The sequence below is a fragment of the Mandrillus leucophaeus genome, unplaced genomic scaffold (assembly GCF_000951045.1).
Source record: "Mandrillus leucophaeus isolate KB7577 unplaced genomic scaffold, Mleu.le_1.0 Scaffold124, whole genome shotgun sequence".
NCBI classification, from domain to species: Eukaryota; Metazoa; Chordata; class Mammalia; order Primates; family Cercopithecidae; genus Mandrillus; species Mandrillus leucophaeus.
In genome coordinates this window covers 3,256,774-3,284,076 of record NW_012100765.1, presented here as the reverse complement: position 1 = coordinate 3,284,076, position 27,303 = coordinate 3,256,774, and the positions used below count along the sequence as shown (strand labels likewise).

At 36.7% G+C, this 27,303-nt stretch overlaps 1 protein-coding gene across 1 annotated transcript in view; it reads left to right on the top strand.

The window, feature by feature from the left end:
* Nucleotides 1-27,303, top strand: part of WDR7 (WD repeat domain 7) — a 419,729-nt gene that overhangs the window by 23,131 nt on the left and 369,295 nt on the right. Inside the window, exons 3-12 of the mRNA XM_011971716.1 lie at nt 6,339-6,445; nt 8,325-8,403; nt 9,691-9,865; nt 12,953-13,029; nt 13,852-13,971; nt 18,278-18,423; nt 19,030-19,132; nt 21,938-22,079; nt 22,290-22,538; nt 23,557-23,777. Coding sequence (XP_011827106.1) covers nt 6,339-6,445; nt 8,325-8,403; nt 9,691-9,865; nt 12,953-13,029; nt 13,852-13,971; nt 18,278-18,423; nt 19,030-19,132; nt 21,938-22,079; nt 22,290-22,538; nt 23,557-23,777 — 1,419 coding nt within the window. The remainder of the gene's footprint in view (nt 1-6,338; nt 6,446-8,324; nt 8,404-9,690; nt 9,866-12,952; nt 13,030-13,851; nt 13,972-18,277; nt 18,424-19,029; nt 19,133-21,937; nt 22,080-22,289; nt 22,539-23,556; nt 23,778-27,303) is intronic.

Sequence of the window (27,303 nt, the reverse complement as noted above, 5' to 3'; positions counted from 1 at the left end):
CTGTAGTCTCAGCTACTCCAGAGGCTGAGGTGAGCCCAGACAGTCAAGGCTACTTGCACCACTGCACTCTAGCCTGGGCAATGGGAGTGAGACCCTGTCTCTAAAAAAAAAATGACTTCTAATACTCATTCTCCCTAGACCACCACTAATCTACTTTCTGTCACTAATGTTGTGTTTATTCTGGACATTTAATATAAATGCAATCATATAACCATAACATGTGTTTTTTTATGACTGGCTTTTATCATGGAGCTTAATGTTTTCAAGGTTCACCCACATCGTAGCATGTATCAGTACTTTATTTCTTTTTATGGCCAAATGATTTTTCATGTTATAAGTATACCACACTTGATTTGTTCATTTGTCAGTGGATGAACATTTGGATTGTTTCTATTTTTGTCCCTTATGAGTAATGCTTCTATGAGTATTACACATTTGTGTATGAGTGTTTGTGTGGACACATGTTTTCAGTGCACTTAGGTAAACACCCGAGCGTGGAATTGTGGGATCATATGGTAGGTAACTCTTATGTTTAACTGGTTATTTAAGGAACTGCCAGACTGTTTTCCAAAGTAACTGAATCATTTTGCATTCCCATCAGCAGTGCATGAGGGTTCCAGGTTTTCCACATCCTTGTCAATCAATAGCTGTTCTCTTTTTGATTCTAGCCCTAATTTTGTGTATGAAGTGGTATCTCGTGGTTTTGGTTTGAATTTGCCTGATGGCTAATGAGATGTTGAGCTTCTTTTCATGTTCTCATTGGCCATTTGTATCTCTTCTCTGGCAAACCATCTATTCAGAATCTTTGCCCATTAGAAAAATTTTTAACTTAAAATTTTTTCCTTTGCCCATTTTAAAATTGGGTTATTTGTCTTTTTATTATTGAATCATAAAAATTCTTCATATATTCTAGATAGAAATTCCTTAACAGATGTAAGATTTACAGTTATTTTCTCCCATTTTATCGATTGTTTTTTCACTTTCTTGATTGTGTTCTTTGAAGCACAAAATATTTTAAGTTTGATAAAGTTCAGTTTATCTCTTTTTCCTTTGTTTGCCTATGTTTTTGTTGTCATATCTAAGAAACCATTGCTAAATCTAAGGCCATGAAGATTTATCCCTGTGTTTTTTTCTAAGAATTTTATATACTAGTTTTACCTCTTACATTTAGGTCTTTGATCCATATTAGTTAATTTTTCTGTTAATGAACTAATATACTAATTCTGTTAACTAATTAACTAATTAATTTAGTTAGTTAATTTCTTGACTTCATTCTTTTGCGTGTGGCTATCAAATTATCCTAGCACTATTTGTCAGAACGACTACTTGTTCTCCATTGAATGCTATTGGACTCTTAAGAAAAATCAATTGACCATAAGTGTCATGGTTTTCTATCTGGACTCTCAATTCTATTTTATGGTTCTGTGTGTGTGTTCTTGTCTATATCCTCTAGATGTCTGTACTCACTGTCCTAATTACTGTTGTTTTAGATACCCACTGTCTTAATTACTATTTTATATTGAGTTTTGAAATCCAGATATGTGAGTCCTCCAGTATTGCTCTTCTTTTTCAAGATTGTTTCAGTGGCATCCCTTGAATTTCCATATGAATTTTAGAATCAGCTTGTCAATTTCTACAAACAAGTCAGTTGGGACTTTAATAGGGAATATGTTGACTCAGCAGATCAGTTTGGAGAGTATTGCTATTTTAACAATATCCAGTTTTACTGACCTGCGAACATTGAATACATTTCATTTATTTAGATCTTTAGTTTTTTTACAGCGATATTTTGTAGTTTTCAGAATATAAGGTTTGTATTACTTTTATTAAATTTATTTCAAATAATTTTAGTTTTTGAATCTATTAGATATAGAATTGTTCAATTTATTTTCTTTTCAGATTTTTCATTGCTGGTGTATAGAAATACATTTGAGTTTGTTTGTTCATCTTGTATCTTATAACCTTATTGGACTTATTACTTCTAATAGTTTTTAGTGGATCCTTTAGGAATTTCTGCATACAAGATAATGTCATTCTTGAATAGAGATAGTTCTAGTTTTTGCTTTCCAATAGGGATGCCTTTTATTTCATTTTTTTGCCTAACATTCCTGGATGACACCTCCATAACAATGTTGAATAGAAGTGGCAAGAGTGGACATCCTTGTTTCGTTCCTAATCTTAGCAGAGGGAGAACATCTAGTCTTTCACTTTTATTTTTATTATTTTTATTTTTTTGTTGAGATAAGGTCTCACTCTGTTGCCCAGGCTGGGGTGCAATGATAGCTTACTGCAGCCTTGATCTCCCAGGTTCAAGTGATCCTCCTGCCTCAGCCTCTTGAGTAGCTGGGTCTACAGGTGCACACCACTACACCCAGCTATTGCTGTATTGGGACCTATCTCTCTTGTTAGCTCTAATAATGTTTGCTTTATATATCTGGGTGCTCTGGTGCTGGGTGCATATATATTTAAAATTGTTATACCCTCTTGCTGAATTGACTCCTTTGTCATTATATAGTGACCTTCTTTGTCTCTTCTTATAGTTTTTGTCTTGAAGTCCTATTTTGTCTGATATAAGTGTATCTATTCCTGCTTTTCTTAGGTTTCCATTGGCATGGAATATATTTTTTCATTTTATTTTCAGTCTATGTGTGTTTTTATAGGTGAAGTGTGTTTCTTGTAGGCAAGAGATCATTGGGTCTTGTTTTTTCATCCATTCAGCCACTCTGTCTTTTGATCGGAGAGGTTAGTCCGTTTACATTCAGTGCTATTATTGGTAAGTCCTTGTTGTTTTTGCTAAGTAAGGACTTATTTCTGCTATTTTGTTTTTTGCTTTCTTGTTTTTGTTCTTTATTTCCTTCAGGTCTTCCTTTTCAGTGATGGTGATTTACTCTGGTGATACGATTTATTTTCTTGCTTTTTATTTTTTGTGTATCCATTGTATGTTTTTTGATTTGAGATTACCATGAGGCTTGCAGATACTATCTTATAACCCATTATTTTAAGCTGATAATAACTTAACACTATTTGCATAAACACAAACAAACAAGGACAACTAATAAAGATTCTACACCTTAACTTCCTCCCCTTGCTTTTTTTTTTTTTTTTGAGATGGAGTCTCACTGTGTCTCCCAGGCTGGAGTGCAGTGGCGTGATCTCGGCTCACTGCAAGCTCCGCCTCCCGAGTTCACGCCATTCTCCCGCCTCAGCCTCCCAAGTAGCTGGGACTACAGGCGCCCGCCACCACGCCCAGCTAGTTTTTTGTATTTTTAGTAGAGACGGGGTTTCACCATGTTAGCCAGGATAGTCTCGATCTCCTGACCTCATGATCCACCCGCCTCGGCCTCCCAGAGTGCTGGGATTACAGGCTTGAGCCACCACGCCCGGCCACTCCCCTTGCTTTTTAACTTTTTTTTTTTTTGGGGGAGACAGGGTCCCACTCTCACCCAAGCTGGAATGTAGTGGCATGACCTTGGCTCACTGCAACCTTGTCTTCCTGGGCTCAAGCAGTCCTGCCACCTCAGCCTCCCGAGTATCTGGGACTACACGTCCGTGTCACCATGTCCCGCTAAGTGCTGGAATTACAGGCATGAGCCAGGGGCCTGGCAGCTTTTTAACTTTTTATTGTTACTACTTATATCTTATTGTACTGTCTTGTGTTTTGAAACATTGTGGTTATTTTTTATTGTTTCATTTACTGTTTCTACTTAAGAGTAGTTTACACAACATAGTTACAGTGTTGCAATATTCTGTGTTTTTTCTGTGTACTTACTATTACTGGTGAGTTTGTACCTTCAGATGCTCACTGACATCCTTTTCTTTCTGACTGAAGTACTCCCTTTAGCATTTCTTGTAGGATAGGTCTAGGATTGATGAAATCCCTCAGCTTTTGTTTGTCTAGAAAGTCTTTATTTCTCTTTCATGCTTGAGGGATGTTTTTGCTGGATTTACTATTCTTTCCTTTGGTACTTTAAATATGTCATGCCACTCTCCCCTGGCCTGTAACATTTCCACTGAAAAGTCTGGTTCCAGACGTGTTGGAGCTCCATTGTTTGTTTGTTTTAAGACAGAGTCTTTCTCTGTTGCCCAGGCTGAAGTGCAGTGGTGTGATCTCAACTTACTGCAACCTCTGCCTCCTGGGTTCCAGCAATTCCTGTGCCTCAACCTCCCAAGTAGCTGGCAGTACAGATATGTGCCACCACACCTGGCTAATTTTTGTATTTTTAGTAGAGATGGGGTTTTGCCATTTTGCCCAGGCTGGTCTCAAACTCCTGGCCTCAAGTGATTCATCTACCTTGGGCCTCGCAGGGTGCTGGGATTTTAGGCATGAGCCACTGTGCCTGGCCCAGTGTATGTTGTGTTTTTTCTCTTGTTGCTTTAAGGATTCTTTCTTTATCCTTGACCTCTGGGAGTTTGATTATTAAATACCGTGAGGTAGTCATCTTTGGGTTAAATTTGCTTGGTGTTCTATAAGTACTTGGATATTTATATCTTTCTCTAGATTTGGGAGTTTCTCTAGATATGGGAATTTGGGAATTCTTTGTTTTTATTCCTTTGTGTAAACTTTCTACCCCTATCTCCTTCTCTTCCTCCTCTTTATGACCAGTAACTCATAGATTTGCCCTTTTAAAGCTATTTTTCTAGATCCTGTAGGCTCGCTTCATTCCTTTTTAGTCTTTTTTCTTTTGTTTCCTTTGTGCGTTTTCAAATAGGCCATCTTCAAGCTCACTATTTCTTTTCTCTGCTTGATCAATTCTGCTATTAGAAGACTCTGATATGGCTGGGCGTAGTGGCTCACTCCCGTAATTCCAGCACTTTGGGAGACCGAGACAGGTGGATCACAAGGTCAGGAGATTGAGACCATCCTGGCTAACATGGTGAAACCCCGTCTCTACTAAAAATACAAATGGCATGGCAGCGTGCGCCTGTAGTCCCAGCTACTTGGGAGGCTGAGGCAGGAGAATAGCGTGAACCCAGGAGGCGGAGCTTGCAGTGAGCCGAGATAGCACCACCGCACTCCAGCCTGGGTGACAGAGCGAGACTCCGTCTCAAAAAAAAAGACTCTGATATATTCTTCAGTATGCCAATTGCATTTTCAACTTCAGAATTTCTGCCAGATTCTTTTTTATTATTTCAATCTCTTTCTTAAATTTATCTGATAGAACTCTGAATTCTTTCTCTGTGTTATCTTGAATTTCTTTTGAGTTTTCTCAAAACAGAATTCAAACCCTATTTTGAATTATCTGTCTGAATGGTCACATATTTGTTTCTCCAGGATTGGTCCCTGTCACCTTATTTCATTCATTTGGTGAAGTCATGTTTTCCTGGATTGTCTTAATATTTGTTGATGTTTGTCTTGTCTGGCCATGGAAGAATTAAGTATTTATTGTATTCTTCACTCTCTGGACTTGTTTGTACCTGTCCTTCTTGGGAAGGCTTTCCAGATATTTGAAAGGACTTGGGTGTTGTGTTCTAAGCTGTATCTGCTTTCAGGGAGCCCCAAGCCCAGTAACACTGTGGTTTTTTTTTTTTTGAGATGGAGTCTCACTCTGTCGCCCAGGCTGGAGTGCAGTGGAGCGATGTTGGCTCACTGCAACCTCTGCCTCCCGGGTTCAAGTGATCCTCCTGCCTCAGCCTTCTGAGTAGCTGGGAATACAGGTGTCCACCACCATGCCTGGCTAATTTTTGTATTTTTGGTAGAGATGAGGTTTCACCATGTTGGTCACGCTGGTCTTGAACTCCTGACCTCATGATCTGCCCACCTCAGCCTCCTAAAGTGCTGGGATCACAGACGTGAGCCACTGCACCCGGCAGCACTGTGGTTCTTGCAGACTCGTACAGATACCGCCTTGATGGTCTTGGACAAGATTCGGGACAATTCTCTGGCTTACCAGGCAGAGGCTGTTCTCTTTTCATCCTTTCCCCCAAACAAATGGAGTCTCTCTCTCTCTGTTTTGAACCACTTGGACCAGAGGGTGGAATGACACAAGCAACCCTGTGGCCACCTTCACTAGTACTGTGCTGGAGGAGCCCTGAAGCCAGCATAGCACTAGGTTTTGCTTAAGGCCTGTTGTAACCACTCCCGACTACTGCCTTTATTTGTTTAAGGCCCTGGGTCTCTACAGTCAGCCAGTAGCGAAGCCAGCCAGGCCTGTGTCCTTCCTTTCAGGGCTAGAAGTTCTCGCAGGTAGCTCCAGCAGTGCTGTGCAAGAGCCAGGGGCTAGAATAAAAAACCTTAGCAGTCTACCTATTCTTCTATTGCACTGTGGCTAAGCTGGCACTCAAATAAAAGATTAATTTTTAAGTTCGGTACTTAAACTAGCATATTTTTGCATTTCTAGATTAATCCTCGAGCACTTTTGTTTGGTCATACAGCGTCAATCACTTGTTTGTCGAAAGCTTGTGCTTCCAGTGACAAACAGTATATTGTGAGTGCATCTGAAAGTGGGTAAGTATTTTCTCATTTGCCTGTTTTTCTCGTGAGTCTTTATAACTAGCACTATAATAACTAATTATAAAAAAAAAAACTAGTATTTTTTTTTTCTTTTAGAATATCTTCTAAATAAATGCTTTTTACTGTCTAAAGGTAGATATTGAAAATCTGATTTTAGGGATGTAAATTTTACCTGTGTTAATGATTTTATAATATTTGATGGTAATTTATGATTATGTCCTTCGGTTTGCTTTTGAGGAACTCAGAATACTATAAAAGTTAAAGCGCGATCATTCATCTCCATGTTGTTTTTACTGAGTTGCCAGACAACTTTGAGATTTCCTTTTAAAAACCTAAATGATGCTAGACTAGCATAAATTTTGAAGATGATGCAATGAAAAAGTTCATGAAGTTATATGGATATGTATTAATACACTAACATAACTATTTGTGTTCCGAAGTCTCAGAATGCAGCTCGCCTTAGAGAGAGGCAGGTCATTGCACAGTAATTGTAGGGCCCAATGTTATTAAATGTTTTAAAAGATTTAAAAAAAGTTTTAAAAACATTTTTTGGTGCTTAGAAAATTATATATATTTACACAATATGCTATTGAAGAAAGTTGGGAACTTGAAGAGAATTATATAAGAAATTGTTGCTATGTGTGGTGGCTCACTCCTGTAATCCTAACACTTTGGGAGGCTGAGATGGGCGGATCACTTGAGCACAGAAGTTTGAGACTAGCCTGAGCAACATGTCAAAACCCTGTCACTACAAGTAATACAAGAGCTATCCGGGCACGATGGTGTGCACCTGTAGTCTGAGCTACTCAGGAGGCTGAGGTGATAGGATCACCTGAACCCAGGAGATTGAGGCTATAGTGAGCTGTGATTGTGCCACTGCACTCCAGCCTGGGTGACACAGTGAGACCCTGTCTCAAAAAAGCAAAACAAAACAGAAGTTGTTCTCCCCACTGAAGAGAACCTTGTATAATTCATTGGAACAAAAAGAAGCAGCATAAGCTAAAAATATAATAGCTGTTGGTGAATTAAAGGATAATTCCCATTAGAATGTATATTCTAAATTGAATGTTCTTTGAAAAATTGTCTTCTATAATACCATGTGAGATATAGAAAGTGGTATCTTAAAGAAAACCCTAATAATATCAGGATCATTGCATTTTATTAGTTTTTTTCTGTTAAATGTATTTCTTCAATGGACAAGGCATGTTGACATTTCTAATTTTCAATGTGATATCTGTCAATCTTATATCTAGTTTTTTTTGTATGCATTCAGTAAAATTACAATAAATACAGCATGAAAACTGGAAGCTTGTATTTTATTTGTAAAAGTTTGGAATTCACTTGACTTTAACTTTTGTTTTTTGCAGTTTGAAATTCTCTAGCTACCTGGATGACAAATATAAAATCTCAGTAGTTTAAATTAGAATTTTATTTCTTATTTTTGTCACTTGTCCCTCATGTGTCACTTGAGGCCTCTACTCTGCTTCACTGTTATCCTTACTTTGAGGTTCAGAGTGAGGGAGCAACCTCTGTGTGAAGCAGCCAGTCTCTGGAACAGAGCTCTGGAAAGCCTTGCATTGGTTCTGGCCAGAACTACTTACAAGACTTCACTAACCACAGGGGAACCAGGAAATGCAGTCTTATTATGGGCCTAGAAAGGATGTGGAATGTGGTAGGGGGTGGGCAGTTTGGAAGGGGTGTTAGGAGGGTGGGAGGGAGGACTGGAAATTTTGATGAACAACAGTAGTGACTTTATGCTACTTTTTCTGATATATATTAGTTTTAATGGAAGATTAATTTTAAATCACTGTGACAAAGTTGAGTGGTGCTTTAAAAAGTCACATTCAAAGCTGACCATTATTTTGTTTTATAGAGAGATGTGCCTCTGGGATGTAAATGATGGCAGATGTATTGAATTTACAAAATTAGCTTGCACACATACTGGCATACAGGTTAGTATCTATTTCTGTGACTTTAAGCACAAACTATTATAAGTATATAATTTAAAATATTTTTAAAACATTGAGCCTATATTTTTAGATGAAAAATGGTGGGTGGTAGTAATAGGACTAGTAAACTAGAATTGAAGTGGTAAAAGTATTCCTTATAAGATGGTACCTTTGGGAAGGGTAAGAAAGGAGAGGAGACTAATGGGGAAAGATAAAGGGCAAGCAAATTGCTGCTGCTTCTGCTGTTCTGGGCTACCTTGGTTACCCAAGTGGGAGCCCCTTCACTATTTGGGAAAATGCTCTTGGTCCTAAATAATGGAATTCTTCCTGGCAAAAGCCTTTGTGATTCCACTTGTGATGGACACAAATTGACCTACTTTTTGGACCGTATCTTTTTTATTGCTCGTGCAGTTGGTCCTTGAACATGTATTTTGAAAACTTTCCAACTCTTCAGAAGACATGACCGTTTCATATGCCTGTCTTAATATGTATAGTGTTACACAGGAATTTGTAGTTTCTGATTTACATACCTGGTATTTGTTTTTACTTTTTCATAGCTGTCTAATTCTCTGTACTTCAGTTTACTAATTGTTTACTGTGTTGAGTGTTGGGAAAATTATGAATTATATTAAAAATATGATCAATTATGGTTTCAATGGGAAAGGAAGAGAAGGTAACTCACATTTATTGAGCAGATACGGTGTAGGCATTTCTTGTATTGTGTTTGATTTAGTCCTCCTGACACGCTTACATATTAAATAGGAGTATGTCATTTTACATATAAGGAAGCTGAGGCCCTGATTATGTTTGAACATCAATCATCCTTCTAAATTGTATTTGCATAACTAGTAATTATAAGCCTATATTTCCCTATTTCTACTAATTTAAAATTCATGTTATTTTTGTGACCCACCTGAGTTTCCCTTTTGATGTGATTTTTAAAGCTGATTTTATTCAGGTGTTTTATTAATTTATTCAACAGTTCTGTTTTAGATGCTAGAGGGGGATAAAAACAATTATCATGAATTCTGTTTCAAAATAGTTCAAAAGGGAGGATAAGATGTTAGGAAAATAATTTTTGTTAGCTATTTAAAAATATTAGTATAACTTAATATATATGTGTGCACATACACCCATATAATATATACCATTTGGTAAATATCTAAAATTCTTACTGAAGAAGTTGAGCTTTAGGAGAATATTGTAATAACCTTGATGAATGCATATTAATCAAGTATATAAATTAAAGGAGAACACTCAGAAATCTTTTTCCTTTTGGCATGAATGTAGTTCTACCAGTTCTCTGTTGGGAATCAGCGAGAAGGAAGGCTTTTATGCCACGGACATTACCCTGAAATCCTTGTTGTGGATGCTACCAGCCTTGAAGTATTATACTCCTTAGTATCAAAGATATCACCAGACTGGATTAGCTCCATGAGTATTATTCGATCCCACCGAACACAAGGTCAGTGTATTATGCCTCTTAGGAGCTTTAGCACCATGACTTAATGTTTAGTTTGCTATAACATTCTATAATTTATTGTAAATTAATACTTTGAGATATATTCTTTTATTTAATAAATAACTACACCAATAATTTATGGTCTATTTCCTCCTTCATAAAGAAATCTTTGGTTGAATGAAGGCTTAATTGTTGGCTTATCTCCATTCCATGATGTATACATCACCAGCTTTTGCGTGACTATCTGAAGTGGAGGAAGAGTATCTTAACCTTTGGGGGTATAGTTTTACCTTTGAGAGGAACTGTAGTTTTACCTGTATATTTCTGGAGCCTGGTTCTGCCACTTGCTTACGAGGCATAGGAGATGTTTCCATTTCTAATGGAGATAGTGAAAAAGGAGAGATTATACACAGTTAAATTTAATGAAAGTCCCTGGAAGGGGCTGATATGTACTTGATGCTCAATAAATATTGCTATCTTTTCTTCATTTGTGTTGAAACCTCTCAATAACAACCATGAAAGCAAAAGTAAAGTTGTCAGGAAAAGAGCAGTAGTTAATGCAGAACATTGAATGTCTACTTTTGTAAGCCTTTTAAGGAGCATTCTTTTACTTTCAAATGGCTTCATAGTTATGTGCTTCCTATAGAGGCTGGTCAGTAACCACCACTACTACCACCAGTATCACCAGCACCATCACCATGAGGACTTTTATTTACTGTGTGTTTACAGTACCAAGCAGAATGCTAAGCATTTACATATGATCAATTCTCACAATAGTGGGATAGGTACTGTTAATATTCATCGTATAGATGGGGAGAATGATGAGGGTTAGGGTGATGTCGTCTTTGCTAAAGGACCCTGGAGTAGTTACTTTAACCACTGTGTTACACTGTGTCCCATTAGTGAATTGCCTTCAACTTTATAGGAGCTTTCCATTTGTAACCTCTTAGGGTTGGAAAATCAGCACATAGCTTTTTATTCAGTAGTCATTCAGCAAATATTTATTGAATGCCTACGATCTTCCAGGTGCAAGGGATTGAAATATTAATACTTATGGGAGTCAAATTCTAGTAAAGGACAATGATATATAAACAAATAACAGTTTAGAGTGCAAAGTGTACAAGATGGAAAAATAGTATGGCGAGGATGGCTGATTGTGAGGCTGACTGAGGGCAGTAGACGGCTGTCCAGATCAGATGAAGTCTGATCTAGGATTTGGAAGATGAGGAAGAGTTTAGCAGACATATGATCAGGATGTTTCTGGCAGAGGAGATAGTCTGTAGGTACAAAAGCATTAAAATTATGATAGGTGTATGTGTGAAACTATAGATTATCTTTTTCTGGGGTAAGAAGCATGAGGGAAGGAGTGGCAGGATATGAGGCTGGCAGAGGTGGCAGGAGACAGGTCTTGAAATCCCTGTGTATCAGCTAGGGAATTCACCTTGTGGATCATGGGTTGGCAAACTTGTACTATAAAGGGCCAGATATGAAATATTTTAGGCTCTGCAGGCCGTATGGTCCATGTTTCAACGACTCAACTCTGCTAGGGTAGCACAAAAGCAGCCACAGACAATACATTAGTGAATGAACCTGGCTGTGTTCCGATAAAATTTTATTTACCAAAACAGCCAGTGGGCTGGAGTTGACTCATGAGCTGTAGCTTGCAGGCTCTCACTGTAGGTGATGGGCAGTCTCTGAAGGGACTTATGCTTTAAACTTCAAAGATGGGAGCAAATTAGGAGGTTAGTAGCCCAGCTGAGAGTGGCGCAGGCCTGCACTGAAGCGGACTGTGGGAAGAGTGGATGCACTGGCTTCATTTCCTGCTGCTGCTCTTCAGAGTATTGGTTCTGAAGTTTGTTAATAGGTATTAGTCAAAAAGGTGGGATCTCTGGTCAAATATATTTGGGAGATGTTTGGTAAAATAAAATTGAGCAGGCTTCTTTAATGTGAACCTTCTCAGAGAGGTTTTTTATGCATATTAGATAATTACTGCTTTATTCCTAAGCATAACAGTGAGAATGAGATTCACGTTAATTTTCCAGGCAAAAGGGAACTAATCCTTCCTATATTTGTCTCTTATATTAGTTACAATGAATCCTTTATTTAAAAAAGATCCATGTTTGTGACCAAGCAGTTTGCATATTTAAAATTTTTATACTCCTTCTGGATATGTATACACTGTAGTCTGAACAGAATAGAATGTAACTTCAATGAATTCATTCCAATGCCTTACAGTGCCTAGAGAACTATGTGATATTGATAAGGTTTTCATTTAAAGATAACAATTTTTTAAATAACAGTAATAACTCAACTTTATTGAGAATTTAGTATGTGCTGAATGTTTTCCCTTGGCGTGTCCTAATTTTTATAACAACCCATTAGAATAGGTACTGTTGTTATTCATTTATATTTGATTCCAGATAAGAAAATTGAATTTAAGATAGTTTGTTATCTAAAGTTCATTGGTTAATTAGTGAAGAAAAATGTGATTTTGCTTTTAACATTCCTCTCCCTCACTCTGGAGCCCACATTGACTGCTTTCCAATGCTCATCCTCTCAAAATTCCTGTACGTGACCCTGGTGCTGTCACTGGTCCCTTACTCGAAGCTTAGGAACTTAGATTTTATATCATATTTTTCTCTGGATCACACTCTGTGGAGGATGTAATGTGCAATGAAATATCTGGAAGGTGGCAAGGGATGTGGAAAAGGGGGAGAAATTAGTGCCTTGAAGAAATAAAGTGCCTGAGCTCATCCGTGATAAAGCATTAAAAGTTGTGAATTTCAAAGTGTAAAAGTTCATTGTTAATATAGTGATCCAGAACATTTGAAATTATTAAAAACTTCTTGATTAGAAATAAAAAATTCAATTAGCTAGAAATAATTTCCTTGAATTTTAAGTTGTTGGCCATCTTTATTAACTGGTGTTTCAAAACCTGGTTTCTGTTTCATGAAATAGAGAATTGTGTTTTTCTGCTAATTGTAAAACATGCTATTGTTTAATTTCATTCAAGCAAAACATCTTAATATGTAGAAAGAAAGCGTGTTATGTTCGTAACCTGGGCTGCCTTTTTGTCCCTTCTCATCTTAGAGGACACGGTGGTAGCACTCTCAGTGACTGGCATCCTGAAGGTCTGGATCGTTACCTCGGAAATAAGTGACATGCAGGTGAGAAAAAGGAAACTGGGGTGATTTCTCTGTTTTTATTCTCTGTAGTTCAAAATTTTAGTAATGATATGCTCCTTCCATTTTTTTTTAAGGGGGAAGGAAAAAGCTATTATTTTTTGATAATTTTCTTATAGGCAGAGTATGAAAGATTCCCTAGTATGCCATGGGAGTGAATTTTTTATTCACTTTTAATGGTAACATCTGCTCTATCATGGATATAAAATAGAGAAACATATTGCACAGGATAAGATGAAGTGAAACATAAAAGAGGTGGGCTTCTCCTCAACTGCTTCTATTTAAATTGACTCAAAGGGAAAAAAAATAAAGCAAATCACCACAAAAAATATACAAAGCCATTTTTATCATCTATTTCAGTTCTTTGGGCTTGAATTCGTTGTTCTTTTTTTATCAATGAGAAAGATCAAGTCTGACAATTTTGATGCTACTCTCTTCAGCTAGGGAATTTTTAGGCATGGAATTCAGGAGAAGATAGAGGAATTGATTAGATTTTTTTTAAAAGCACATATAGCTGCAAAAATTAGGATTAAGGAAGACTTTATCATCTGTCATTACTAGAGCGATGATACTCTGAGTCTCTTCAGAATTGAAATCTCAGGGGATTTTGTAGCAACAGTATTTGTGCCTAGCTCCTTTAAGGTGGATCTTTGCTGCTTTTTACTGCCTTGGCGCTTACCTGAGGGGCCAAAATGATGAACATATGAAGCGATGCCTTTATTTCATTTTGTTGCCTTTATCGTTGAGTGATAATTTTAATTGACAATCAAGCTATTCCTAAAGTTTTACAAATCTTTCTCTTTTCAGGATACTGAGCCAATATTTGAGGAGGAATCCAAACCAATTTATTGTCAGAATTGCCAAAGCATCTCTTTTTGTGCATTTACACAAAGGTCACTTTTGGTTGTGTGTTCCAAATATTGGAGGGTAAGATAATTATATAAATAAGAAGCTGTATTTTTATCCTTCAAGACATTGGTTTATCAGATTTCCAAGATTTCCAAAGAACCCTAAAGAAGTACTTGGTGCAAGCCTATTTTAGCCATTTTAGAATTCATGTCTGCTTTTGATATCACATTTTGAGAAGTTGGGACTTGGCTATATATAGTTGTCTTTTTTTGTTTGTGTTTATGGAATGATTCAGTTAGAGACTGTATTTCATTGGTCTTTATTTCTCCTTTTTGCTACTGTTTTAGTCACTATCTTATCAGTACAGCATAAGCAGTGGTAGGGAGTTTTCTACAGGTTGGACGTTTCTTTGTAGGGTGTTATTAAAGCTAATAGTCAGTATTTTCCCTGGCTTCTTGTAGTTGGAAAGTCTTCTCATATCACTTCAGAGCTAATGATGGAAGAGGTATATTACTTCCACATTGCCAGACTTTAATATTTCCATAATAGAAAAATAGCATGTTTTGGACACTTGCTCTGTGACTAGCACTTTTTTCAAAGCTTGCCATGTATTATTTCTTTTAGTCCTTACAACTCTCTGAGCTTAGGTGGATTAGCTATTTAATTCTGAATAACAAATCATTCCAAAAGTTATTAGTTTAAAACAACAAACATGTTTTATCACCCAGGTTCTTGTTTTTGTTTTTTGTTTTTTTAAAGAGATGTGGTCTCATTCTGTAGCCCAGTCTGGAATGCAATGGCACAATCATAGCTCGTTACAGCCTTGAACTCCTGGCCTCAAAGGATCCTCCCACCTCAGCCTCCTGAGTAGCTAGGACTAAAGGCACACATTACCAAGCCTGGCTAATTTTAGAATTTATTTGTAGAGATGGGCTCTCACCCTATTGCCCAGGCTGGTCTTGAACTCCTGGGCTCAGGCAATCCTCCTGCCTGAGCTCTACAAACTGCTGAGATTATAGGCATGAGCCACCATGCCTGGCTACATTTTGTTCTTTAAAAACAGTCACAAAATGCAGCCTACACTCAGGGAAGAGGATTACCCATGGGTGTGAATACCAGGGTTTGGGATCACTGGGGCCCTGTTAGAGGCTGCTTACCACAGGAGGACTTGTTACTTTCCCCGTTTTGCAGATGAGGCAACTGAGACAGTGAGGGGACGAATAACTTGACAAAGATTATATAAACGGTAGCGGAGTTCCTGAGTTACAATCAGGTATCTGACTGCAGCAGCCGCTCTCATTACTACTATGCTATACTGTCTCACAATTCGAACCTGGAATGGGCTGGTTTCCTGAGCTTTGAACACAAGGGGATGGGCCATATAGTGAAAGGAATGACTAGGGAAGCAGCATCTTAACCTTATCGTTGTCACTTACTATATTAGAATAAAATTAGGAAAAGCTAGCCGCTGCTTGCTTAGAGTAGGTTTTACGGGTTTCTTCCTTTGTCTTAAAATTTAAAACACATGCAAATAGTAATAAAAAAAACAGGCTGGGCATGGTGGCTCACGCCTGTAATCCCAGCACTTCGGGAGGCCTGAGGCAGGCAGATCACGAGGTCAGGAGTTTGAGACCAGCCTGGCCAACATGGTGAAACCCTATCTCTACTAAAAATACAAAAAACAATTAACAATGCATGGTGACGCGCACCTGTAATCTCAGCTACTCGGGAGGCTGAGGCAGGAGAATTGCTTGAGCCTGGGAGGCGGAGGTTGCAGTGAGCCGGGATTGTGGCACTGCACTCCAGCCTAGGTGACAGAGCAAGACTCTGTCTTGGGGGGAGAAAAAAAGGGCAAGAGGACATAGTGAAAAATGTGTCTCTTCCCCCGCTGGAACTTCCCTTTCCCTTCCAGATAGAGTATCTGGTACCAGTTTCATTTGTGTCCATTATAAACATTTTATAATTACGTGAGAACAGCTTTTTCTTTCTTAAAATGCATACGTAAGAGTAAAAAGACAACTCACGTCATCAGAGAAGATAATTGCAATATACATAAATGATGAAGAATTGTCTAGTATTTATAAAAAAGCAACTCCTGCAGATCGAGAAGAAAACTACAGAAAACTCAGCAGGAAATTGTACAAAAATATTTTACAAAAGATGAAAGCCAGATGGCCAGTAAATGTATGGAAAGTTGCTTAACTTCACTAATCATTATAGTAAGACAATACTGAGATAGTACTACAACCCACCAAAATGGCTTTTTAAGATACTTATTATCATGAAGAAGTTTACAATTGGGCTTACCATAAGCTGAGATTAAAATAAAATCTTTCATTTTCCCCTAATTTTTATATGGTTTTATTTTTAATTTTTTTGTTTTGAGAGGTCTTGCTACTGCCCAGGCTGGAGTGTAATGGTGCAATCTCGGCTCACTGTAACCTCTGCCTCCCAGGTTCAAGGGATTCTCCTGCCTCAGCCTCCCAAATAGCTGGGATCACAGGCATGCGCCCCCACGCCTGACCAATTTTTGTATTTCTAGTAGAGAGGGGTTTCACCATGTTGGCCAGGCTGGTCTTGAACTCCTGGCATCAAGTGATCAGCTTGCCTTAGCCTCCCAAAGTGCTGGGATTATAGGCATGAGCCACCGCGCCAGCCCTATATGGTTTTGTCTTACATACTTTTGAATCTTTAATCTGGAATTTATTTTGTATAAATTGTGAGATGTAGATCCAGTTTTATTTTTATTCCAGATGGACTGCCCCCCAGTTCCTGATGCCATTTGTTGAATAATTCATTCGTCTGTTGTCCCTTGATAATGTACTATATTCCTACGTTATTGGAATCTGTTTTCAGTCTTCTGGATTTGTCTGCCCATTCATGAATTAATACTGTATTGTTTTAACGTTTATAGTTTTATGATTTGCTTTAACAGATAATAGGGCTGGAGGACTGGTTTCCCTTCATTATTCTTGGAGTTTTCTTGGCTATAATTGTAGTGCTATGTTACACGCTGATAAATACTGTAAGAAATCATGGTAAATGCAGCTAAGATATGTTCTAACTTCAAGGCTCCGCACAAGCAACTTCATTGTTTTCTTTAAAGAAAAGTAAAATAAAACCTCTGAGCTATTGAGGAATGAGGAATTACTCATTCCTCCTGAGAACATTTTCTAACAACATTTAATGTACTTTTTTAAAATATTGAAAGTGATAGAAAGAATAATTCTGCTAGAAATTGTAAGAGCAGAGCTTTTAGTTCCAACGCTATCACTTACTGGTCACATGACTTTGAGCAATTGATCAAATCCTTATTTGTGTCCATTTCTTATCTGTAAACTGGAATAGTAACACCTGCGATGATTCTCAGGGCATTTGAGATAATAATTGTAAAGGTACTTTGTAAACTTTGCAGTGAGTGCCTTGCAAATGTAAAGCCCTATAAGGTTAGTAACCTTTATTGCAGGTGAAATTATAGGGATTTGAATTTTATATGTGAAAATTATTACACAGTAAAATTGAGCCTGTTAACTATAGTATTTTAGAACGTTGATGAAATAATGTAAAACAAAGTAATTCCCTTATAATAATGAGTTATTCTCATGCCAGAGTTTATTGTTAGAAATGTTGTTACTGGGCCAGGCAAGGTGGCTCACGCCTATAATCCCAGCACTTTGGGAGGCCAAGGTGGGAGGATCGCTTGAGCCCAGGAGTTTGAGACCAGCCTGGGCAACATGGTGAGACCCTGTCTCTACAAAAAATAAAAAATAAAAAAGTTAGCAGGGCATGGTGACATGCTCTTGTAGTTCCAGCTATTCGAGAGGCTGAGGTGGGAGAATCACTTGAACCCAGGAGTTTGAGGTTGCAGTGAACTCTCATTGTGCCACTGCACTTTGGCCTGGGTGGCAGAGCAAGACCTTGTCTCAAAAAAAAAAAAAAAAAAGAGAAATGCTGTTCCTAGACATAGAAGTAAAACGGGACTCAAGCCTGCATGTTTGAGGTTGATTCCCTATTATTTGCAATTTTTTAATGGAATACGTTCTCTAGATAGAAAGTCTGAGGATGACTGTTCCTGTAGGGAGAGCGCCCGTGTTCCACTTGTCACAGTTTGTTCCCTGTCCACAGGGAGCTTACCCATAACTAGGGGCCTAGTTGTGTTTTCCCTATTGAAGGTGACCTTTCCCAGGGCTTAATGACAAACTGTCTTTATCTGATGCAGTGACCTTTCCCAGGGCTTAATGACAAACTGTCTTTATCTGATGCAGCAAACTGAGTTTTCTAAATGTATTTCCAGGCTTTTTTTTTTTTTTAAACTTGAAATGTCACTGGATCTTACTTATTATAGTATCATGGAGTAGATTGTAAATTTCTTTCTTCCTTGCAGGTGTTCGATGCTGGAGACTATTCCTTGTTGTGTTCAGGTCCTAGTGAAAATGGACAGACATGGACTGGAGGGGACTTTGTCTCAGCAGATAAAGTCATCATTTGGACAGAAAATGGGCAAAGTTATATTTACAAACTACCTGCCAGGTATGAGTAAGTAATAAATTAGGACTCATCAAAAGTAAAAGATTCAGAATTTAGGGTACAACCTGAACTTAAGAAAATGTAATAGTATAAATATTTAACTTTGATAAAACACTTCAGAACTTCTTAAGTTCTATTTTTAATTCTAATTTAACTTCTAAGTGCAAAAATTAGTTGGATTTTTATTTGAAGGACAATTTTTTTTTTTTTTTTGAGACACAGTCTCACTCTGTCGCCCAGGCTGGAGTGCAGTGGCCGGATCTCAGCTCACTGCAAGCTCCACCTCCTGGGTTTACGCCATTCTCCTGCCTCAGCCTCCTGAGTAGCTGGGACTACAGGTGCCCACCACCTCGCCTGGCTAGTTTTTTGTATTTTTTAGTAGAGAGGGGGTTTCACCGTGTTAGCCAGGATGGTCTCGATCTCCTGAGCTCGTGATCCACCCGTCTCGAAGGAAAATATTTTTATAACTTTAATTATTTAATTTAATGCCTGCACGAAATTAACTGTCATTTAAAAAGCCCCTTTTTGTCCATAAAATCTTGTCATATGGAATTATAAAATATTTAATGTCAGTATTTTAATTGAATATTGCATTTTGTCCATTTTCAGTTGCCTTCCAGCCAGTGATTCATTCCGCAGTGATGTGGGGAAAGCAGTTGAAAATTTGATTCCTCCTGTGCAACATAGCCTCTTGGATCGAAAAGATAAAGAGGTAAAATTCTTGAGGTATCATTTATAATTGAAAGTTACATTGAAAGACTTTTACAACTGTATTTATTGTTGTCTTTTGACAGGTTTAAAAAATTTGATACAGTTTAAAGCACTGTGTTAGATGTAAGACATTTTGAGATGATCAGTTATAAGGACATTTCAAAATCTGCTTATTTAAAAATACATACTATGCCTATGAAATAACGTTCGTTTTTCTAAGAGTACAAGTGATCTTATGCTAATTGCATATTGAAATTGACTTTTTGATGAAGTTCATCTTGATGGTGTAAATTATTTTACATACTATCATGCAGTTATAAACATAGTGACAGATATAATTTTAGAAGAGCACACATAGTTATGTACTAATGCTGAGTAATAATAGTTCCCTAGTTGAACAAGGCATTGCAGTGCCTCCACCAAATCATGTAGCAGTTTAGATCATTAGAAACGAGAAATGAAGAATAAAACATTTTTTCTCTATAAAAAGAAAAGTTTATTGTGATTTCTGAAAATGTGCTTAATATCCACTTAATGTTGAAGTAACAGCAGTTAGTACTGGGTTTTCAATTCTATATTGAGCAGTAAGTAGGAAGCTTTGGCTTTGAAAGCAGAGGTTTTTTTTTTTTTTTTTAATTGATGTTCTAGATTTCCATGGCTTTATCATTCTGAACATTACGTCTCACATTTGTATGACAGGATAGCTAGGGGAAGGGAATTGTTCTTTCCATGAATATTTTGAATATATAGAATTTATGCATCTATGTACAATTAAGATCATCTATAGCCTGTTCTTTACTCAGACTTCTACTTACTGCTCTTCAACCTAGATAGTCACTTCCAATTAACCTAAGGAATAATGACTTATATAAAAAAATACATAAGCAAAATAAAACAAAAAATACATATCATTTTCTTTAAATATCAACTCCCTAATACATTTTAAATTAAATACATATATTTTGTGGTGTGTTGAAATGTAGAATATCGGTTATTACAGCTGCTGTAGCAATTTTTCCTTTTTAAATGTATAGTTTATCAATTAAAAATTTCAGTCAGGGCAACATAGTAAGACCCTATCTCTAAAAAAAAAAAAAAAAGAAAAAAAATAGCATGGTGTGGTGGTACACGCCTGTAGTCCCAGCTACTTGGGAGGCTGAAGTGGGAGGATGCCTGGGCCTGGGAGGTGGAGGCTGCAGTGAGCTGTGATCATGCCGCAGTACTCCGGCCTGAGAAACATGGCGAGACCCTGTCTCAAAAGCAAAAAAAAATTCAGGAAGTCAAACAATTGGTTATGCTTAATATGTATAGTTTCCATTGGCTAATGCTTTTAGCTGTTAATTACTGTATTTGATAACCAGTATTTGAATACAGTAATTAGACTGTTAACTATAATTGTCAAAACTGAAGTCAAATTTATTATTGATTTTCAGGCTAAGATTCTGTTCTTTAATTTTCCAGTATTTGTGAAGTAATCCTCTGAATTTTAGTAGAAGTCCACCATGATATTTAGTATTTTCAGATAGTACTTCATTGAGGGCACAAAATCTTAAGCTGAAAATAAAAGTACACATAGACCCTAATGAATGGTTTTTGTTCCTGGTAGTTGGTAGCTAACATAGACTAGTTTCAAATTGATTATGAAAATATGAGCAAGTAAAAAATGATACTCTGTTAGTTGAAAAATATACTAATTTTAACAATGGGGTCCTCTAATTGCGCAAGCTTGATAGTTCAGTTTTGTTAGTTTTTGTTCAGTTTTTTTTTTTTTTTAGATGGAGTTGCCCTTTTTCTCTCAGGCTGGAGTGCAGTGATGCGATCTCGGCTCACTGCAACCTCCGCTTCCTGGGTTCAAGTGGTTCTCCTGCCTCAGCCTCCAGAGTAGCTGGGATTACAGGCTCACACCACCACTGCCAGCTAATTTTTGTATTTTTAATAGAGACAGGGTTTCACCATGTTGGCCAGGCTGGTCTTGAACTTTTGGCCTCAAGTGATCTGCCCGCCGCGGCCTCCCAAAGTGCTGGGAATACAGGTGTGAGCCACTGTGGCCAGCCTACATTTTGTGTTTTTGAGGCAAGGTCTTGCTCTGTCATCCGGGCTGGAGTGCAGTAGCGAAATGATAGTACACTGTAGCTTCAAACTCCTGGGCTCAAGTGATGCTCCCATCACAGCCTCCTGAATACCTGGAGCTATGAGCCTGTGCCACCACACTGGGCAAGTTTTTTTTTTTTTTTTTTTCTGTAAAGACAGGATTTTGCTTTGTTGCCCGGAGCCGGTCTCTGACTCCTGGCCGCAAGCGATCTTCCCTCTCATTGTTGGGATTACAAGCATGAGCCACTGTGCCCTGATTTTGTTGCTATTCTTAATGATTAATCAGGAGTGGGCAAAAAAAGCTAGGATTAGTGAGTTCTCTCATCTTGACCTCTTAAGTGAAGACTTTTCTTTTTGGTAAAGAAAACATAGCTCTGTGTTCATTAATAACAGGCACTTAAATTGCATTATTGTGGCTAAACATGAGTTATTATAAAGTGGAGAAATGTAGCATAAATACTAATTTTAGACAAAGGCTGTAAATGCTGTTTTTGTTTCATTCAATGTGTGTGTTATACTAGATTAGAATATTAGTTGACATGTATGTTAATGCTATAGAAATACTTTAAAATATTGTTGAATAGTCATGCTATATACACGTTTTCAACTTGGCTACTGGGACAAATTACCTGACGCCTTTGTTTGAAAAGCATTAATGTGTGAAATATTTTGATTAAAAATACAGCTAAAGATATTCAAATACTTTTTTTGGCAGTTGCTAATTTGTCCTCCTGTTACTCGGTTCTTCTATGGATGCAGAGAATATTTCCATAAACTATTAATTCAGGGTGATTCTTCTGGAAGGTTGAATATTTGGAACATATCAGACACAGCTGATAAACAGAAAAGTGAGGAAGGTAATAGTAAATCCTGTATGACAATTTCTTAATTAATTTAATATGTTAAATACTACTATTTAGTATTTATTATTTAGTATAAATAACACATTCATAATGTGCATATATCATTTTCTTTGATTACTGGATCAATCAACATTATTTTAATGTTTTAAATTTTTTTTAACATGCACAAATGTTTTTCTTTTATACAAAACCAAACCTCTACAGGGCTGGCAATGACAACTTCTGTTAGTTTGCAAGAGGCATTTGATAAACTGAATCCTTGTCCTGCTGGAATTATAGATCAGCTGAGTGTGATTCCCAATAGCAATGAACCTCTTAAAGTAACTGCAAGTGTGTACATACCAGCACATGGAAGACTTGTTTGTGGCCGTGAAGACGGAAGCATAGTTATTGTACCTGCCACACAGACGGCCATAGTGCAGCTGTTGCAAGGGGAACACATGCTCAGAAGAGGTATACCAAAGCACTCTCTATGTCTAAAGTGTTTTGACGGCTCTTACCCTGATAGTGAAAATGTCTCTATTCTTTGTTTTTAAATAAATACAATGAATCAGTGTAGTTAGTTGCTGGGGTGCTATGTAGTTGGTAGAGTTTAATGCATAGATACAATATTCATTGACTGTTACTGGAATTAATACTATGTAATGACTATAAATAAAGTATCCAATTTTATCTCTTTGATATATGTTAATAGTTTCATCTCTTAGTTATCTCTATGGATTACTAAATAATTACTATATTACCAGTAATTCTGAAAATCCTCCATAACAGTACCATCCAGTAGAACTCTTTTTTTTTTTTTTCCAAGAAAGAGCCTCACTGTGTTGCCCAGACCAGAGTGCAGTGGCATGATCTTGGCTTACTGCAGCCTCCTAAATTCAAGCAGTTCTCCTGCACAGCCTCCCAAGTAGCTGGGATTACAGGCATGTGCTGCCACACCCAGCTAATTTTTGTATTTTTTGTAGGGACAGAGTTTCACTATGTTGGCCAGGCTGGTCTCGAACTCCTGACCTCAAGTGATCTGCCTTTGCCTCCTAACAGCCAGTGGAAATCTAATGTCAACCATATATATAACCATACCTGTAATTTCCTAATACCTATGTTAAAAAATAAAATGAAACAGGTGAAATTGACTATATTTTATATAACCCAATGTAGTAAAAACTATTTTCATTTTAACTTCTAATCAATATGAAGGTTGTTGATGAAATATTTTACATTTTTTATATCAACACTTCAAAATCTCATGACTAGTTTAAATTCACAGCACATAGAAATCTGGATCACCCCAATTTCAAGTGCTCAGTAGTCTCACGTGGCTAGTGGATACCGAATTAGGGTTTTAGAAGATAAAATTGGAAGCCTTTGCTGTGATATAATTTATAGCTATTCTAAACATTCGTGTTTCCTTTTACTTACTGAAACTTGGGCCTTTAATTTTCCCATTTTAAATCCAAACCCTCATTCACAGGTTGGCCACCTCACAGAACGCTCCGTGGTCATCGGAACAAAGTCACATGTTTGCTATATCCTCATCAGGTCTCAGCTCGGTATGATCAAAGATACCTGATATCTGGAGGTGTGGATTTTTCGGTCATAATTTGGGACATATTTTCTGGAGAAATGAAACACATCTTCTGTGTTCATGGTGGTGAGATTACTCAACTTCTAGTTCCACCTGAAAACTGTAGTGTAAGTTGATTTATATAAAAGAATATTTCACTATGGTAGAGCCAAGTTACATTACTATCAGGAGTGTAAATGGAATCTAGACTAACGTAAAGGAAGTGTGACAAGAGAATTAAGAAAACCGTTTCAATTTTAAAACTCAAATAATAGTAACATTTAGGCGAAGTTACAGGCATTAACTATTGGGGCACATAGAGACAGAAGATGAACATAGTGTTTTTTCCTGTTACTAGCTTCAAAATGGTCTGGCTTCTTTCTGAAACATAGCAGCAGTTGAGAAAATGTGTGTTAAATGAAGTTTCAATTTTATGTTTTAAAAGAATTTAAGTATGTCTGAAGACATTGTACAATCTCATTATTTTTGGGTCCATCTGAGCAAAGACAATGAATGTATATGTTGGTCAAAGCAAAATACTTATCAATAGAGTTTATTTAAATAAAAAATTGTTGTAACAAGGGAGACAAAGCCTGACAGTTATTGATTATGATTTTGGAAAATTTCATCATAACTTTGTGGAACCAGATTGCTTTCTTAGTGATGCATTTTAAGTTAGGCCATGATGTCATATAAATAGAAATATGAGATTTTAGGAAGGCTTAGGACTGATAACAGTACTTCTTTTTACTGTTTATTAATCGTGGGACTTATTCATGTGATTAGTCATCTTTGTGTGCATCATCACTATCTCCCAACACTCACACATTTGTGTGCACATATAGACACATCATTTTGTAGACATGTCATGCTTATCATAATTCATTCACTGTCATCAGCTTTGCTATTACTGAAATTGAAAACAGTCTTAACTGGTGTGTCTGCTGCAGTATCTACAAGATGTCTCATTTCCAAACATACAAAATTTTTCTTGGCCTTTCTGCTTGCTTATTAATCTTCCTGATAATTTATTTTATCAACCATGTTCTGCCAGTGCTAGATTTTGTTTGATTTGATATTGGTGGCTTTGTAAGAAATCCTAGTACCAATGTTTCTCATTATTTTTCCTGGCAGCTTTGCAAATTTACCTCCTTAATTGTTCTCTTCTTTTTTATTCCTTTCTTCCAATTAGGTTGTTAATTTCTTATTTACTGTGAAAAATTGCCATGTATTTATTTAACCAATTTTATGGCCTATTTTGGTGAAATAGATATTATTGTAATTACATTAATAAATTAAGGTATTGTTACAACCCCTCTCCTAAACTTCATTTTTTAGTAGTTATGTCCTATGGTGAAACATGACAGTTTTCTTCTCTGAATGCGCATTTGGTGAAATATCTAATTTTTCAATGCAAAAATGGATTATTTAGATAATTCTATACCAGTTGAGAACAACCATTTCTGTTTTGATTGATTTTGTGTGTGTGTGAGAGAATAAAATATTTAAAATAATGGAATATTAGATAGAATAAGATATAGTTTTTCTTTAAATTACAAATGTGACTAAAAGTTTGGAATGGTTTACACAAGGTCATGTTCTCTGTTTGAATATGTTCATTATACATTTTTTAACTTATATATTCCCTTGTGTTTTTTAAACAAATTTCTTTTAAAAAATTTCAAGTGGATATTTAATATAATGAAATGCTTTTGACTATTTGTATTTAAAAATAAAATGTAGTAAATAAAATACTAATAGACATCTATGCAACTAAATGGAGACAGGGCTCCCTACTAGACTTGGGCAAGCCAAAAGCGGTAGTTGGCCTGGAGAATATGAGGAAAAGTGATCTGAACAGGGAAGTCTAGTACTTGAAAAATAATGTATTTGCAATTTGTAATTTAGTTATTACATGCTTAACAATAGAAATTTTCTTGGGCAGGAGGATGGAGAGGATTGGGAAAAAATAACTAATGGGTACTGGGCTTAGTACTTGCGTGATGCAGTAATCTGTACAACAGACCCCCATGACACAAATTTACCTATGTAACAAACCTGTGCATGCACCCCTGAACTTAAAATGAAAGTTAAATTTTAAAAAATTGAAATTTTAAAAAGAAAAAAGAAATTTTAAAATTCTTATTCAAAAATACTGACAAAGATACTTGCTTTTAGCTATGTGGTCATTTAACAAATAAATCATGACTAACTAGTTAATAACCTGTTCAGTTAGCTGGTTAGGTGGTTTTATGCACATCGGCAAGTATGTTTAAAGATCAAAGGACCTAACTGCTTAGTAAACAGCAAAGAGTTTGATGTTTGCTAAATGTTTAGAAAATGTGTGGCTGAGATTAGAGTTTGCTACATCATATACTGATTCTAATGCTTGAATAGTCCCTCTCATAAATTGACCCAGTGTCCTGTTCTTTTTAGCAGAATGTATTTTTATTTTTGTTTAAAAGTTTTGATTGGGCAATAGTAGTTGAAATAGTTGATCAGCTGTTTGTAGTTGAAAGATTATAAATATTTACCAAAAGTAATGATTAGAGATAAATGCTAAAAAGTTTGTCATCTGTTTTGTTTATTAGAATAGTTTTGGGTTTTATCTTAGGTAAATTCAGATAGAAGCTGAGTTTTGACTTCTTGTAATTATTTGTTCAGGAAAGGTATTCTAAAACTGAGAAATGTCAGTTGTGTGTAAAAATTGCTTTAACTGTGAGTAAGAATGTACAAGGCTGATGATTTCTCCTTTCTTACTTTATAGTCACATTTCATGTTTCCTAAAATGTACAAAGTTGTTAAGAAAAAGTACTCAACAAAATAATTCATTATTTGTCTCCTAACTTAGGTAGCTAGTAAACAAAAAATGAAAAACTGTCTGCTAGGTAGAACAGATGCTGCAGCTGGAAGTTGGAGATGAGCTCTGAAGACAGACTCCAGAACTTCTTTCCCAACTCCACATACATGTCAGTAGACAAATAACATGTACCTACTTTTCTGCTGTCTAGGTGTTTGTCATCCTTTCTTTCCCTACTCCTTCATTTTTGAGCTTTTTAAGATATCTTTTTATCTAAAAGTCTTTCCAAATTCCTACTATAGATTACCATTAATTTAGTGCCAGACTTAAGTGGTTTTGTATGCTTTATTTTTAATGAACTATTTTTCTATTCTTTTGTTAGTGGGACTTTTAATTACTTAAAAAAATTGGCATATTCAATGATGACAAATATTGCCGAAATATGGTATTATGTAGAGTACCTAAATTGAATAGATTTTTCCTTTTATTTTGTGTTAAAGGATTTTTGTTTTTCATTTTTTAAAGATATTGTTTATTTTTCATTTTCTTTCTTTTTTTTTCTTTTTTGAGATGGAGCCTTGCTCTGTTACCAGGCTGGAGTGCAGTGGCACGATCTCGGCTCACCGCAACTTCCATCTCCCGGGTTCAAGCGATTCTCCTGCCTCAGGCTCCCGTGTAGCTGGGACTACAGGCATGTGCCACGATGCCCAGCTAATTTTTGTATTTTTCGTAGAGACGGGGTTTCACCATGTTGGCCAGGATGGTCTCGATCTCTCAACCTCGTGATCTGCCCACCTCAGCCTCTCAAAGTGCTGGGATTACAGGCATGAACCACTGCGCCTGGCCAATATTGT